The 17577-nt window shown below is 48.1% G+C and overlaps 1 protein-coding gene across 5 annotated transcripts in view; it reads left to right on the top strand.

Moving 5' to 3' along the window:
* MRAS (muscle RAS oncogene homolog) overlaps window positions 1-16805 on the top strand; it is a 58607-nt gene extending 41802 nt beyond the window's left edge. For 4 of the 5 annotated variants that reach the window (XM_033212529.1, XM_033212527.1, XM_033212526.1 and 1 more), the window contains exons 3-6: window positions 8626-8779; window positions 9764-9863; window positions 11828-11907; window positions 13465-16805. In XM_033212529.1, the coding sequence (XP_033068420.1) occupies window positions 8626-8779; window positions 9764-9863; window positions 11828-11907; window positions 13465-13564 (434 nt within the window). In that variant the 3' untranslated portion in view covers window positions 13565-16805. Of the gene's footprint in view, window positions 1-8625; window positions 8780-9763; window positions 9868-11827; window positions 11908-13464 lie in introns of all 5 variants that reach the window. The other variant, XM_033212530.1, reaches the window with a different exon arrangement.
* The last annotated feature ends 772 nt before the right edge of the window (window positions 16806-17577 follow it).

The raw sequence follows: 17577 nt of genomic DNA, 5'->3' as shown, positions 1-17577 counted from the left end.
TTGCTTTTTTGAGACAGAGTTTCACTCTTGTTGCCCAGGCTGGAGTGCAGTGGCGCAATCTTGGCTCATTGCAACCTCCCCCTCCCAGGTTCAAGTGAATCTCCTGCCTCAGCCTCCTGAGTTGCTGGGATTACAGGCGCTTGCCACCATGCCCGGCTCATTTTTATGTTTTTAGTAGAGATGGGGTTTCACCTTGTTGTCCAGGCTAGTCTCAAACTCCTGACCTCATGACCCACCTGCCTCGGCCTCCCAAAGTGCTGGGATTCCAGGTGTGAGCCACCGCTCCCTGCCATGTATCATAACAGTTTAAAAGTCAGTTTTTAGTGATTTCCCCTAAAGCTAGAGTGGGCTGTTTTAACCCAGTGATGGCATTTCCTGTAGAGTGCAGATGATTCGTCTAGTCGTTCTGCAAGTATTTTTTGAGCCTTCCTTGGGTGCCGAAGCTTTTGTGGGCCCAGGGAAATGAAAGCCAGGTTCCTACATTCTGGGACTCTATCCCATGGTGAGGAGCTGAGCCAGGCCCAGAGGCCCAAACTTGGAGGAATAGATGACACATGCAACAGGAAGGGTTCAAAGATGGAGGTCAGAGGCTGGGCGCTCTTGTGAGGAGGAGGGGAGATGGACTGCATCCCAGCTGGTGGGCGGCTGGGACGGCCAGTGGAGAGGAGGGGAAAGGGCATTCTAGATGGAGGTCATGGCTTGGGCAAAGGCTTGGAATGGAGATACAGCCCAGCCGGTTCGAGGATGGCCAGACAGTGGTGGTTCTGGTTGAAGAAAAATGACTGGACAGGCTGGGACGTTTGGGCCTTAGGGAAATAGGAACACCTTTCTTCCTGGTGTGTGGCCTTTAGTGGGTTCCTTTAACTCCTGGACCTCAGTGTCCCCATCTATACTAGGAGGATGGTAATATCTTCCTTCCAAGGCTGTGAAGAGGACTGAGAGAGCGGGTGTGTATAAAGCCTTTGGCACAGTGCTGGCTGCCAGCAGGAGCACAGTGGGCGGGACCACTTTTAGCCAAAGATCTTTACCGTACCCTGGGCTGTGGGCCACTGTCGGAGCCCCTAGAGCTCATGCTGTGACTTTTCTCCCTCTGGAAGCCTGGGTGGAGGAGGGAGAGAGAAGATGGCTCATGCCTGTAATCCCAGGCGTGGGCAGTTTCCCTATCATTTCCCAGGAGGGAGCAGGAAGGGGAGAAGGGAGGAGGAGAAGCAGAGAAAAGGGGGAGAGGTGAGAGGGAGGAGGAGAAAGTCTTGACCATTACATCAGGGCCCCAGGCTGGTGCCCCTCCATGCTGGCTGCCCTCCTGCCTGGGACTGCATGCCTTGCCAGCATGTGGGGCTTGCCTTGGCATCTGAAGTCCCTAAACTCCCAGCAGTTCCAGGGTCTCCAGTTAAATCCTCCTTTGCAAAGCTGCTGGGCCCTTGATCCCTTGATCCTCAAGTGGGAGGATTGGAGCATCGCAGACAGTTGTGCATAACACTGACCCTGTCTCTCCATTTATCTTTCTCCTTCCTCCTCCCCCGGTCTGGCTGCCTCTCTGTCTCTGTCTATCTGTCTGTCTGTCTCTCACAAACGCACACGCACACGCACATTGGCAGCATACCTCTTCTCCCACAGTGACTAATACTTTCTGTCTCTGGAGTCCTCCTACCTTCATGACATCAGGCATGTGGAATGCAGGCAGGATCATAATTTCTTAAAAGTGTAGCTGCCCATTATCTTCACCATCCCCCAGGAAGCCTTGGAATCAGAACTGCTGACAAGGGGCCTGTGGCCAGGCATTTCCAGGTGTATGTGTGTGGAGGGGTGGGCTAGACAAGGGGTGGGCTAGTGCTACTTGGGAGCAGGCCCAGCTCAGCCACATACCCCTCGTCCCTGCTAGCCCTCCCAGACCAATGGATAGCTTCATACCATTCCTGGGTACATTTTGTCCCTTCTGTTTCATCTGCAATTATTAGTGTATTCAGGTTTTATATGTTTTCTGGAGCCAATTTTGATCATTTATATTTCTTGAACCATCCATTTCGTTGAGAATTGGAAATTTATTATTATCAAACTGTGTATGTTTTTCTCCATAATTAAATATATAGCTGTATCCATAGTCAGAGGCCTTTTCTCATTCCAAATGCTTGTCTTTTTTTCTCTGATAAGAATTGCTAAAAGTTGAGTTTTTAAAAATTGGTCCTTTGAAACAATCTGCTTTTGATTTTTAGATATCAGCTACTTTCCCCTCCTCCTACTCTGGCAATTTTTACTTTTATTGATACCTTTTTCCTTCTCTCTTATTTTGTTTATTTTTCCTTTTCTAGCCTCTTGATTTAAGTGTTTAGGTAATTTTCAGTTTTAGTTTCTGAAATGCATTTAAAGCTATAATTTTCCTCTCTAAGTACCACTTTGGCCTTAAATCAGAGGTTTTATTACTGTTGATTGTCCTTGAATTCTAAACTGTGATTTCTGCTTTTTAACTAGAGAGTTATAGAGGAGTATGGCTTTTAACATTTTCAGGTGGCTAGATTCTCTTATACTCTTGTTTCTGTTCATTTCTGATCCTGTTACAGTACAGGTTGAGCATCTGCAGTCCAAAAATCTGAAATCTGAAATGATCCAAAATCTGAAACTTTTTGAGCGCTTATGTGACGCCACAGTGAATAGTGCACATATAAGTACTTAACATGAACTTTGTTTTATACACAAAATTCTTGGACATATTGTATGAAATTATTTTCAGTCTATGTGTATAAATATAAATAAATCTTGTATTTAGACTTAGGTCCCATCCCCAAGAGATCTCATTACATATATGCAAATATTCCAGAATCTTCTAAAAATAAAAAATCCGAAACACCTCTGGTCCCAAGCATTTCAGATAAAGGACAAAACTTAGCCTATAGGATTTCTGCCTTTTGGAATTTGTTGAAATTTTTATTTATGACCTAATATATAGCCAAATTTGATGTGTGTTTTAAAATGCTTCATGGCGGGGCACAGTGGCTCACGCCTATAATCCCAGCACTTTGGGAGGCCGAGGCAGGTGGATCATGAGGTCAGGAGTTTGAGACCATCCTGGCCAACATGGTGCAACTCCATCTCTACTAAAGTAAATACGAAAATTAGCGAGCGTAGTGGCGCATGCCTGTAATCCTAGCTACTCGGGAGGCTGAGGCAGGAGAATTGCTGGAACCTGGCAGGCAGAGGTTGCAGTGAGCCAAGATTGCACCACTGCACTCCAGTCTGGCGACAGAGCAAGACTCCATCTCAAAAAATTTTTTTAAATAATAAAATAAAATTAAAAAATAAAAAAGTTTGTTTACTATTTGAGTGTAAAGTTTGTTCTCTCTGTCTCTCAGAATAAGCTTAAATTTTGTTTTGTTTTTAGAAACAGGTTCTCATTCTGCCCCAGAGGCTGCAGTTCTGTGGCAAGAATGTAGCTCACTGAAACCTCAAACTCTTGGGCTCGAGCTATCCTCCACTTTATCCTCCCAAAGTGCTGGGATTACGGGGATGAGCTACCTTGCCCAGCCAAGTACCTCAATTTTGTTATTTAATGATAGGACATTGCTTCTGGAGATCATTTGTTCTATATTTAAGAGAAGCCTCTTCAAGTGTCTCATAATGATTATAGAATTTGTCAATTCCTGCTGTTTTTAAAAATCCGGTTTTTTGTCCACATACATATTTAAGCAACATGCCTAGATGCTTATGATTGATGACTGTGGCACTTCTTGATGCTTGTACCTTTCCGATTTGTAGATGCACTTCTTTTATTTTGGTTACCATGTGACTGGCATTGTCTTTTTATCCTTCCATTTTTCATCCTTTCTGTCATTTTGCTTTACATGTGTCTTTGTAAGAAAGCAGGCAAATGGATTTTGTATTTAGTATCTGCTTTTAATAGGTGAATTTAATCCATTTGCATTTATTGTGGTGAATCATAGATGTATTTCAGCTGTCTTATTTCATGCCTACTTTTTATTGTATTTGATTATTTTTGTTAAGTTTATTTTTGCCTTTTGTTGGACTGGTTTCGCTTGCTTTGTCCTGTTTTTCCTCTGTTGCTTAGGAAGTTTGAGGTTTTACTTCTGTTCTTCTAGTGGTTATGCTATATATGTATGTGTATGTATACTCATTTTTCTGTCAGCATCTAGATGTAATCATGATCATTAGCCTCTTGACAAATAAGGCAAGAACTTTAGTACTTACTTTTTTCCTGGCTCCTACCCTTACATATTGGATCATCATAGATTTTAGTTCCACATTATCATCTATTCTCTTCAAATTATGCAACAACATTTAGTTAAACTTACCTGTTCTTTTAAAAATGTGTAGAGATGGGGGTCTCACTATATTGCCCAGGCTGGTCTCGAACTCCCGGCCTCAGACTATCCTACCTCAGCCTCTCAAAGTTCTGGGATTATAGGCTTGAACTTACTGCACTGGCCTTAAACTTAACTCTTATGTTTTGCTGTTTCCTTCTCTTACCACTTTGTAGTATCACTCATCTTTTTCATGGATTTATTTTTTACTTTGTAAGAATTCTTTCAGAAAGCCTGCGTGATATAATTTCTAAGATCTTCAATGTCTGAGATGACTATTTTTCCTTTCCATAGGGCCCATTTTGATTTTCAACTCCCTATTAATTTTTTTTAATTTGAACATATTTTAAAATATCCTAGATCTCTAGTTTTTGTTTAGGTAATATATACCTTCAAAATCTGTAAATATATGAATTACGATATTGCCTTAATGTCTTCTGCTTTTCTTTTATTTATTTATTTATTTATTTAGAGACAGAGTTTCGCTCTTGTTGCCTAGGCTGGGGTGCAATGATGCGATCTTGGCTCACTGCAACCTCCGCCTCCCAGGTTCAAGCAACTCTCCTGCCCTCCTGCCTCAGCCTCCCGAGTAGCTGGGACTACAGGCGCCCACCACCACGCCCAGCTAATTTTTTGTATTTTTAGTAGAGACGGGGTTTCACCATGTTGGCCAGGCTGGTCTTCAACTCCTGACCTCAGGTAATCCGCTCGCCTTGGCCTCCCAAAGTGCTGGGATTACAGGTGCGAGCCACCGAGCCCAGCCATTTTCTGCTTTTCAATTCAGGCCTTTCCATCCACACTTCAGCCAAATGCATACTGTTTCCATCTCTTTTATTAAATGCAGTTCTGAGTGGAATTCATTTTTTTTCTAAGAAAAAAAGGCTTCAGTCCCTCCAGTTGAAGGTGTGGTCTTCCTGCTCCCTCCTGGGAAATACTGGGGAAACTACTCAGTCCTTGGCTGTAGGTCCTGTCTTCTGACCTCTTCATTTCACATCCAGATGAAGTAGTTCTAGGATACCAGAGCTGTAAGGATCTACTGGTCCCGGAGCCCCGCCCCTCATTTCCTACATGAGACTGAGGCCCAGGGAAGGAGCAGAAGTAGCCATGAGCTGCTTTTATGCCCTGGGCACCTCTTGGGTCCTCGTGTCCGTCACTGGCCCCTCTGAAGTGCCGAATGACTCCAGGGGATGTCCAGCAATGATGGGCTGTGGGGAGAGGCTACTTTCTCGGGTACTGTGTAAAGGTGCCTGCCTAAGGAGATGTGGATTCCCAGGCATCCCCAGATAGCTTGTCCTGTGGCTTTCCTTGCCATCTATACACTGGCAACTCCCACATCTGTATCTCTTGCCCCCTCTTCTCTTCTCTATGTCTGACTTAAGTCCCTAGACACCTTTTGGAAGTCATACATGGTGTCTAATAGGCTCTGAAGCCTGTGTCAAAAACTGAGTCCCCCAAACCCTGTTTCTCACCCAGACTTCCCCATCTCAGCATCTGGCATCACTATTCCCCCAGACACTCAGGCCAGAAACAGGCATCATCCTCAGTGCCTCCTTCTCTCACCTCTCTATCCCCGCACTTTCCTCCAGAAAGCTCTGCTCCTGTTGACTCTGTCTTGGAAAGTGGCCTTGGTCTGGTCACTTCCCCCAGCACCCACTCCCCGCCCTCGGCTCTACCAGCGTGTGTTGCCTGGATTCTTGTGCTAGCGTCCTCACTGGGTCCCTGCTTCCACTCTTGCTCTGTTTTCCCCAGCAGCCAGAATGAACTTTTCAAGATGTCCTCCAGAGCATGCCATTCTTTTTCTTTCTTTTTCATTTAAAAAAATTGTTTTTGAGACGGAGTTTCACTCTTGTCTCCCAGGCTGGAGTGCAGTGGCGCTATCCCGGCTCACTGCAACCTCTGCCTCCTGGGTTCAAGTGATTCTCCTGCCTCAGCCTCATGAGTAGCTGGGATTATGGGTGCTCACCACCACGCCTGGCTAATTTTTGTATTTTTAGTAGAGACAGAGTTTCACCATTTGGCCAGGCTGGTCTTGAACTCCTGACCTCAGGTGATCCACCTGCCTCGGCCTCCCAAAGCGCTAGAATTAGAGGCTAATCCTGCATCTTCAGTGGATCGGGTGCATCAGGTGGATCACCTGAGGTCAGGAGTTGAAGACCAGCCTGGCCAACATGAGGAAACCCCATCTCTACTAAAAATACAAAAAATTAGCTGGGCATGGTGGTGGGCGCCTGTAATCCCAGCTACTCGGGAGGCTGAGGCGGGAGAGTTGCTTGAACCCAGGAGGCGGAGGTTACAGTGAGCCAACCGCACCTGGCCAGAGTATGCCATTCTTTTGCGCAAACTCTCCAGTGGCCCCTGTCTTGCTTAGAACCAAGCAAACCTTACACAGTGTGGCAGGCCCCACCGTCTGCCCCCACCTCCTCTCCATCCTTCACATGCCCTTCACTCCCCTTCTTTCCCTTGCACACCTCCACTTTGAGCCTTCGAATTTGTGTTTCCTCTGCCTGGAGTGCTCTTCCGCTAGGCCATGTGGCTCCCTCTGGCCCCTCATTTAGTCACTGTTCAAATGTCACCTTCTGATAGTGGTCCTCCTTCCCTATCCAAAATGACACCAACTTCTGCCAGTGACCCTCAGCCAACTATATCATTCTTCACACTGTGTATCTATCTCCACTAAAATAACAGCCATTCATTTGTTGATCTGTCTCACTACTAGATGGTGAGTCCCATAAAAGCAAGGATTTGTTCTCATTCGCCTTCTGTCCATAGGGCCTAGAACACTTCCTGCCACCCAGCAGGCACTCAGACATTCCTTAAATGAATGAACAAGATTGGACAGACTTCACATTTATTTTTCATTCAGGTACTATTCGGGGCTACTGTTTGGCCAGGACTTGAGTAGACAGGTGACTGGCACAGACCTGCCATTACCCCTGGGAGCTAACAGTCCTGCTGGGGACAACTTCACGGGCGGCCAGAAGTGTTCCCGGAGGCGTTGGCATGGGGCTGGCGTCAGTCCTGGGGCTCCAGCAGCAGCCAAGTCAGAGTCCCCTTACCAAAGCCAGTGGAGAAGGGGAGGGAAGGGGGAGTTGGAGGAAAGCGTCCTGGGCTGCAAGAGTAGCCAGAGCGGGAGAGAAGACCCCGGTGAGGATGGCAAGCTCACAGCAGACCCTCCTATAGGGCTTTTGTGCCAGGCACTGCACAGAGGGCATTACATATATTAACTGAAAACTACCTTGACCATCCCCATTTTAGGAAATGGTGGCACAGAGAGGGTAGCTTGCCTGGGGTCACACCCAGGCATGAGGAGCCAGACTCTGCCCAGTGGGCTGGCTCCAAAATCTGTAACCACCTGCTCCCCTGCCTCCCGGGAGAGGGGAAAGTGGATCTGGTCAGACAGTAGAGGGACTGGGAAGATGCAGGGGAGGCTAAGCCATGAGCAGGTGCTTGGAGGATGCTGCAGGTTCAGACTCCACTCTCCCAGAGGGCAGGAAGGGGTCAGGCCTGCACTGCTAAAAGGAACCCCACCCTGCCTACTGAGCTGTGGCTGTGAGCAGAGGGATGAGACTTTCCCTCCGCAGGAAGGAGGCTGGAGGAAGGTGGGGGCGAGGAGCGAGAGCATTTGGGCAGGAGTAGTTGAGGGGATGGATGGGTTAGGAGGAAGAGCTTCCAGTCCCAGCCTGGGAGGAAATGCCCTGGCTGTGAGGGGCCATTCCTCCCCCAGGGTCTCCCTGGTATCTGTCCCCTTGGGGGCTGAGAAGCCCTTCCTGCCCAGATGGCCTCTTCAGGGCGTTCCCCGAGGCATGTCCATAAATAAGCTCTCCTGCCCTAGGGCGTACAAGGTAGAGGCACTGTTTTCATCTATAGCGGAGGAAAGGGGAGGCTCAGAGAGTCAGGCAACCTCCCAAAGAGTCACAGTTTATAGGCCTTGCAGCAGGGATCCAAGCCCAGATCTGGCCAGAGGGATTATGTAGCACATAATGATGTAGTTCATCACTGACTTCATGAGGCGCCTCTGTAGATCAGAGAACTTAGGCCCAGTAAGCACATGGGCTGAAATCGGAGGAGAAGGGTTTGGTGGGTCCACAATAAGTCAGAGCCTCACCCTGAAGCAGGCTTTAAGGTCGGGGTGGGGCAGGGGGCTTCAGCTGGGACCCTTCGAGCAGCCCCAGAGAAAGAGCTTGTGCAGCCTCTCGTGGGACAGTTTGGACTGAGCCATGGTAGGGACAGCGGCAGCAGTGTGGGAGTCTGCAGGCTGTGGGGGCTGCAGGGTGGATGAGGACAGCCCCTCAGTGGCCTCATCCCACCCTAGTTCTGGACACAGCGGGGCAGGAGGAATTCAGCGCCATGCGGGAGCAGTACATGCGCACGGGAGATGGCTTCCTCATCGTCTACTCCGTCACCGACAAGGCCAGCTTCGAGCACGTGGACCGTTTCCACCAGCTCATCCTGCGCGTCAAAGACAGGTGAGCATCAAACACAGGTGAGAGTACCGCGAAGAGGCCTGCGCCTGCCTCCTAGGGCGTGCTCGCTTTCGCGCTCTTCTGTCTCTCGCGCGCGCGCACCCCTAATTAAAGGCTTGGATTTTTTTAAGCCTTATGTGGAGTAATTAAATAATTTGAAATTTGGCTTATACTCATTTTGTCTTGCTGAATCTCAAAGAGGCTATGTAATGAAAATAAAAGCACAAACTAATAGGAGAAGAACAATACTTGAGTGAATTCCATTAAAGACAGAAAAAAATCTAGCTAACATGTATTCCAAAGAGAAAGTGTTAATCAGTTTACCAGGTAAAGGGCCACACATACATACACATAAAGCTCCCACAGATGAATGTGGGTTTTACTCTGAATACATGAATTGCAAAAGAAAAAACAAAAATGGCTCAGATGTAGGAAAATATTCAACTTTCTTGCTAATCAAAGAAATATAAGGAAGATAGTAAAATACCATTTTTCACCTGTCAAATTATAATTTTTTAAAATGGAAATACCCAATGCTGCCAAAGATGCGATAAGATTGTCATTTCATTCAGTTTTGGACAAAATTTGGCCCATGTCAATAAGAATCTTTACGGTGACCATGCCTCTTGATGCCCTCTGCTGGGAGGCATCGTAATGGTGCAACTGGCTGTGTGGTTGGTACATCTGAGTGACCCAAGAGATGGGAACCAGGTCTGGGGAGCCAGCCCCTGACCAGCAGCCTCTCAAGGCCTCACCATTGGCCTTGCAGTGGACCTGAGGCTTCAAGCCAAGACAGCCAGCAGCCCCCAGGCCCTTTCCCCTAAACCTAACCTCTCTCTGGAAAGGAGGAGGGAAGGGACTGCAGTCCAGGCTGACTGGGGAGGTGCTGTAGGCTGACTGTGCTATGCCTGAGATGTGGCTGTGCCACCTTAACTAGGTGTGAGGGTGGTGGAAACCTCACAGAGCTGCTATTCCTTTATTTCCCAGGGAGTCATTCCCGATGATCCTCGTGGCCAACAAGGTCGATTTGATGCACTTAAGGAAAATCACCAGGGAGCAAGGAAAAGAAATGGCGACCAAACACAATGTAGGTGTGTGCGTGTGTGTAGAGGGGGTCAGGAGATGTGTAAAAGCTGTTGCCTGGTCACCCCTGCAGTCCTGGTCTTTGGAAATGAAACTATTGTTTATTGAAGGGCTCCCCTTAGTTTAAGTCTTGTTGCTACTGAAATCCTGCAATTCCAGGAATCCAGGTAATGCACATCAGTGTTTCTTCAGTGGTAGAGGCAGGTCCCCTAGAAAGAAAGTAGAAGGTGTCTGGGACCTGGGGGGGATCATACAACTCAGGGACTTCTGAGCGATGGGGTGGGACCACAGGTGGCAGTGGTCTGAGGCCCTGGAGCCTGGGCCATTACTGAGCCGGCAGGAGTACAGGATGTGAAGGGGCTCCAGGTAGGTCCCAGCTCTAGCTGCAGTGCCTTCCTGCCTCCCCTGGGTGTGCGCAGGGAAGCATGTTGTCCTGACTCACAAGGGCCCCATAGGACTCTACTGGCCACTTATCAGGGGCACTTGCCTTGGCCGGCTTTGCTGTCCAGCCTGGAAGAGGCTCCAAAGCAGACCTCAGGACCCCTTACCAGGGCCAGGAGAAAGTGGAAAGTGTGCCCGGTTCAAACCCTGATTCTCTGCTGGCCGCTGTTGACCTTGAGCAAGTGCGTCACTCTGAGCTCAGTCTCCTGAGCTGCAGAATGGAGATACTTGCTTACCTCAGAGGGTTAATGTGAGGACTAAATGAGGTCAGGGATAGTGAGACCTGGAAAGCCAAACAGCCCACAGTGAAGAGCAGTTTCCATTTAGTGTTATCAGAGGCTCAAATATTTGTCCAATGAATATTTCAAAGGCTTAAGCTCTGCCTTTTGTGCTCTGCGCTTTGTGTGTCTGTTGGCTACAGCAGAAGTGTGCACATCTGACCTCACGTGATGATGATGGATGGGAAGATACTGACTGGTTTGTGTTCTGAGCAATGATTTACAATCTACTCCTCTAAAACAACAATTTACCCTGTCGCCCTCCTCCATGCATTTGAAGTGTTATTTTTCTTTTCTTCACTGTGCTTTTCTTTTTCCAGCATATTATAATGAAAGGCATTAATTTTGTAATCAGAAAAAACTTATGAAAAATAACCAAGTTATTCAGTCTAATCACACTCAGCTTACTTCCATCTGTCTCATCAAGCGAGGCCTGTGTGTTCCCCACCCTGCTCCCCGTCTTTGGGGAACAAACACTTCCTGCCTTGGCGGGGTCCCTGCTGTAGGAGAAGGTGAGCGCTCAGGAGTGTGTCCTGACCTCACAGAGTCTTTGTTCTCCTCCCTCTGCCAGCCTGAGGCTTTGTGCAGTTCTGGCCCTGGAAACCTGCTCTGTGGGGCCACCACGGTCACGTCTCCCGCTGTCTGCACCCTTTCGGCCGGGTGATGATTTCTCAGCATTGAACGTGCAGACAAAAACCTTGTGTAAACATGGTTGAGCTCCCAGGCTCATAGATACAGACCAAACAAGAGCTGGGCCAGCGTGGGGGCCAGCACAGATGGGCCAGGGTCACCCGGGCCCAGAGTCCTGGTCATGGCCCAGTCTCTCCTCAGCCTTTTCTACCAGCGTCCACTCTGGAGGGGCCCAGAAAGAGGGGCAGAAGTCATCCCAAGGTGGAGAAACAGACCTCAGAAAGAAAAATGGGTAGAATCAGAATATATTTGACTTTAATAAATGAAACAGTCTTTCATCTTCAAGTATGTAAAAAGATCACTTTATTCTATTTTTAGGGAGCTATTAAATATCTCTGTGCCTAGAGAACAAGAGGGAATTGGAAAAGCCATTCGTAACACTTTCCAACCTGAAAGAGTGAGAAGCCCCAAATGATGCCTGAGGCTGTTGGGTGCCGGGGCTTCTGTGGCGTGTTTTGAAAGCACCTGGGTTCCTCAGAACCTCTAAGCATTTTTAAGGCTAGAACAGGGCTTTGAGGATCTCTGTGCCACTTTGACCAAGTTGAGCTTTGCCTTCCAGATTCCGTACATAGAAACCAGTGCCAAGGACCCACCTCTCAATGTCGACAAAGCCTTCCATGACCTCGTGAGAGTAATTAGGTGAGCACTGCCCCCCCACTGGAAGCAGGCCTCCACAGCATGGCTTGGCTCCTGGAGGCAGCTGGGAGCTTGAGGAAGCAGCTCCTCTTCTGAGGCCATGAGGCTGTAGAATTCTGGGCCTATGTTGGATTTCTTGTCCCTCCTTCCATTTCTTTCTTTTGCTCTTTCCACCCACCTCTGCCCTCCCCACAGCTGCTAACGGGTTTGTGGGTGAAGTCTGCTGCACGTGCTAAGTGGAAATGCCTTCCTGTCTGAGGCAGTGGCTCAGGCTCCCTGGAAGGCAGCTCCCTCCAGCCTGGCTTCAGTGTTCTCCTCACGCCAAAGCTTTCGACACCTTACAAACTAGGTCTTTCTCCTCTTCCATGTCCTGATATCAGAGCACCCTTTGATATTTCCCATGAACAACCAATATTCTGATTCCAAGGTTCAAATTTCAGAGGCATTGCATATGTATCTCCTTTCCTGACTCCACCAGCTGTCAATCTCCAAGTATTGTCAGCAATCGTAATGAAAGTTTCTTGTATATTCCTTTGCATGGTCAGGGTCCAGATCTTAATCACCTCATGCACTCATGACTAAAATGAGTCATGAGTGCGTCTGGCTGCATCTCCTGTCACGGATCTATCCCATTTCCCAAATCTTCAACATGAGCAGCAGCCTAACCAGTGGGTCTCAGACATTGTGCGTTGAGTTTGTGGCCTGTATGCTGGCGCCTTCAGGGGCTGCTGATGAGCTGTGAGATCAGCCCCGGGGCTCTAACCCCCACTATACACACATCCCCCAACATGCTTAAAAAGCTCATCTTCTCATTATTCCCCAGCATAATGAGGAAATATTACAGTCTTCACTTTATGTTCTTGCTGGCAGTTTTGCACTCTCAAGATGATTTTCTCATCCAGGTGTGGTGGCTCATTTCTGTAATCCCAGCACTCAGAGGCAAAGGTGGAAGTGGAGGAAAGAGGATTGCTTGAGGCTAGGAGTTCAAGACCAGCCTGGGCAACATAGTGAAATGCCATCTTGACAAAAGAAAGAAACTATTTTATCTTAGGCATTTTGCCTCCAATTAGGACGTGCTGCCATCAGGTAGCCTATGGTGATGTCTTGGTTGTGAACCAATAGTGCCAAGGTCAGGTTTTAGACATAGGAAAAGTTAACAGAAAACATGAAATGGCTTTTATGCTTAGTTGACCCATCATTTTATTTAAACTATGAAACACAGAAATAGAAACCAGCACCCTATAAGACAAATCGTGATGTGGCTTGCGATTTATGTAAATGTAGCCACAACATAATGTCAGTCATTCCCATCAGTAGGGCGATTTCGGTTATCCCTCCCCTGTTTCCCTGTTTCATTGCCTCAGGAGAAGCTATCCCGCGAGGCCCTACTCCAGGGGCCAGGACAATCACTGGGTGAGGCATGGCATCCCCATCCCCTCACCCACTAACCCTGCCACAACAGGCCTCCTCTGCCTCAGATCTGGGGCTAGGGAGGAGAGGGGCAGAGGAGAAGCAAAGCCCCTTCTGACTTTGTCTTTCTTTCCTTCGTTGTTTCAAAAGGCAACAGATTCCGGAAAAAAGCCAGAAGAAGAAGAAGAAAACCAAATGGCGGGGAGACCGGGCCACAGGCACCCACAAACTGCAATGTGTGATCTTGTGACAGGCCTGAGGCCTGGGCACAGTGACTGTGGCCTGGCCATCCCTCGGGGCCCCTCCCCACCTAACTGCACTGAAACCATTTCTAACCACAACCCTTGGCCCAAGGACCTGGTACAGGAAGGGAGAAGGGTGGGTGGGCAGGGAGCAGACAGGGTCTGGCTTTGCCCAGAGGGCACGGGCTTTCCCACCTCTCACAAGAGACAAGGAAGCCGCCTGTAAGCAGAAGCAGCATCCCAGTGCCCCTGGCCTCCCCATGTGTTGATTCAACCCGATTCCTGCCCCCCTCTCGGTGGGTGTGTTGTTTATTGTAACTACATAGTGTTGGTTTGATGTGGAAGTGTTTATCCACATACAAAGTACAAAACAAGCCATGAACAAGCTTCTTCCCCTTACCCCCCATCCACAGTGTCTGAGCTTGGATGTCTTTTATAGATTTTTAAATTATTTTAGTGATTGTTATTTTATTAAAGGGGTCTGGGCTCACTGCCTGGTGAAGTTTCAAGTGTTCAGCAGACCTCTCTGGTAACATATCTGGAATATTGTTGTTTTTTAACTGAGTTTTCCCATCAGTGCCAAAACTCAACTCAATCTGAAAGTAGAGTGACTGAGAGGACAGAAGTGAATGGGAACTGTAGCTGGAAGCCTCAGGCCATGGGTCAAACCTGGGAGGGAAAGAGACCCTACTCATGGCCTAGAAATGAGAGAAGAGAGAGGTATTTACCCAGAGGGTTTTCCTATGGTTGGGGATGCAAATATTAGAAAACAGATTGTATTTTGCTGAAGGGAGTGGCTGTCATGAGCATGTCAGTTCTAAAAGGGGTTTTCATTATCCTGGAAATGTATAAACTAAAGTAAGCTGATTGGCTTTGCAAACGTGTCCATTTGTTTTTCAGACAGTATGGGTTAAGTTCTCTGCCCTCCCCAGGGGTCTGAGGAGGCTCTGGGTTTCTCAGATCTGTCTCTTGCTGCTTTTTCACATTGGCTGTGCTGCTTGGTGCCTCTCTGATATGAACACACTGAGACGTCAAAGTAACCTAATGTGGACACCATGCAGAAGACTCCAGTTCATGCTGGATCTTAACCGAAGACGATTCAATACTGTTATCACTAAAACAGCACCAACATCTGAAGCCATCTTCCCTTGGAGTTAACTGACTACCACTTCTGTAAACCCAGTCAATGAGCAGACCCCTTCCAGTATTTGTAAAAGTAGTACTGGTTGCCTTTTTGGCAATTTTTATTGACCTGTTGAATCTTGACTATAATATGGTCTGACAAGTAAGGAAGGCTGGGCTGATGTGTGGCTCTCATACACCTTCCACAAGGGGGCAGTCTCCCCAGCTCCCTGATGATGCTCACCCCCAACCCCCATCAGGTGCTGCTGGTGTGAGCCAAAGACTGGAGTTTTTCCAGCTGGGGTGGGAGTGGAGCGACAACAGGAACAACGGTGCACCAAAGAAAAGGTCAGAATATAAGGCAGCACAGCTGGTGACCTTATTTTCTAGATATTACAAATCAGGTCACTGCAAACTAGAACATCCTCAGCAGGTGGCCTGGCCACTCTGGAGAAAGAAACCCAAGGAAAGTGAGCACCCAACTGGATGCCAGGACACCTGGGTTCTGAAAATGCGCTGTGTTCCTACCTCGGCAAGATCACCAGCACTAAGGGGCCCAGCTGGAGAGTGATTCTGCTACAAAAGGAGATAGTTGAGACTTTTGTTTGTTGGAAATCAAACTTCTTATTTGACTGAATTGCCCCTTTTTCTGTTCCTAAAAGGAAGGATAAGAGAGAACATTCCAGATGAGGCACTTCAGAGTTTCCTTAGATCCTATAATGTTAAGAGGTATTTTAAACACTAAAAGGACAAAGCTCTTCCCAATCCTTATGCTTCCCTAAGTGGCATCTGCAGCAGGTACATGTGTAGTTTGATGGCAGCTGCAAACTGGAGGTGAGGCGGAGGAAAGGCAGGCAGGAAGAAGTGAGGATGGAGATGCTCAGAACCAAGAGCATGGCGGAGTAGGAGAAGAAGCCCTGCACACAGGGCGGTGTCCACGGCCAGAAAACTCCTGCTGGGCACCAACCACTACGAGCATAACCCATACCCACCATGGGGCTGCAACTCCTCGACGGCACTGAGTGGGGTAGTCTCACTGGAAGCAGATCAGCTGACATAGAAGAGAGACCTTGGCCATAAAGGTGAGAAGACAGGCATTTCAACCACATGGTTGGGACAGAAGGGACAGTGCATCTGTTCATCCATCCTGCTCTTGGCTCACAGTTGAACTCCATAGTGCCTGAGAGAGACTAGTTAAGGGTTGGTCTTCTGTAGCCTCTGCTGTTGAGCCTCTGGTAAGCATTCATCTCCCATGAACTCATTTCCCCATAAGTGAAGTGAGTCAATAATGCCCCATTTGTAGAAGTGGGCCCTCATGACTGAGGTAGCTTCCAGATAGGCCAGAGTAGAGTGTAGAGTGTGCCCTGTGGCATCCCTCCATCATCTCCATCATCATCTACCAGGGTCAGACTGGGAAACCTGGTTGGCCACGCCACACCATGACTGAGGAGCCAACTGGGACTTGTGGCTGTTTGACATCCTCATGTTCCCACTGGTCTTCTGGAGAATAGTGCTGCTCTCACATCTCCTGGAGCACAGCCTTCCTGAAATGTCCTCACCCTATGCCTTTGCCATTGTGTGCTCTCAGATTTCCTCCACTATTTGACACCCTCTTTAGAGGGCTGCTTTTTTTTCCAGAGATAATCCTAGCCATCCTCTCCACTCGGGCTATGGCCACTTACTACCCGTGCAGTTTGCCACACAGGGGACACCTGGATGGTTTCTCTTAGGACTTTTCCCACCTCCTCCTCATGACACTTGCTGTGGAGAATGCCTGGCTGGCCTCCTGGGGCCTGTCTCGCTTTGCCAGGAGACATGACCCACTAATGTGGCAACTCTAACCCAAAGGCCCCTCAGACATTACAGTAAATCCGGAGCCACAGACAGGTTCCCTCCGTTGGTAGCCCATCGTGTTTGAAATTCCATGTCGAGTTTACTTGGAATGAAAGATACTTGAATTATCGTGCACCCGTGAGTGCCCAGCTTCTGTTTCATAGTCTTAACAGGTGGCCATTGTCGTGAAACGAGAGTGATGCCTGAAGATCTCAATGATGTTTGAGCCTTTTATGTAACTTTCTATTAAGTCTTTATATATCTCGACTGATTAATAAAGAAGAGAAACACGTACCTGTCTTATTTCCTTTTACTCCAATATTCCTGAAGTTTTGCTGAGAACATTGTGAGTTGTTGGTGTTTTGCCCAGAACATCCACCTCTTACAGAGCATGACCTTGGTCCTAACCAGATCTAAAGTAAGGAGGAGCCCACTGGTGGCCAGGGGTGTCTCCTTCCTGCGCAGAGCCGAAGGATAAAGGCAGGCTAGCACAGCATTTAGAGGCACTGCTTCTTGATGCTGGGCAGATCTGGATTTTAGCCCTGCTACCGACCTTTGTGTGCCTTTGGGCAAATGACCTGCCTTAGTCTTGAGCTGCCCTGCCTGTGAATGGGACAATAATGTGCACCTCGAAGTAGCTGGAGGACTAAAGCTAACCTAGGACTGTGGTGAGGAGCCCAGAAACGGTGCTCTTTGTCCAGGACACCTATTGGATTATCTGCCTGACATTCCTTTTCATGGAAACTGCCCTCTTCCCCCATCCTTGGGGTTACAGTCTTTGGCACAATGTGATTTCACTTCTTTGTTGATTAAATACGGCGGGTACTTGACCAACTTGAACCTCTCAGGCTCCGTTTTCCAGGGAATACAAGCCAAAACCCTCTCTGGGTAGCTCTTATGGGCAACTCTAGCTGAAACATGTAAACCTGGGTGCTGGAGGATGCTTCTCATGCCCTCTGGGCTGGAGGCAGAGAAGGCTAGACTGCAGACTGAGGGGAGAGGCAATGTAGTGGACCACTCAGGCCTGTCTTCCTGCCCATTCGTTCTTTCCACAAATATTTATTGG

Source organism: Trachypithecus francoisi, unplaced genomic scaffold (genome assembly GCF_009764315.1).
Source record: "Trachypithecus francoisi isolate TF-2019V2 unplaced genomic scaffold, Tfra_2.0 Lachesis_group0, whole genome shotgun sequence".
NCBI lineage: Eukaryota > Metazoa > Chordata > Mammalia > Primates > Cercopithecidae > Trachypithecus > Trachypithecus francoisi.
Note: the sequence above shows the minus strand (reverse complement) of the source record. Positions and strands in the feature narration are given on the sequence as shown.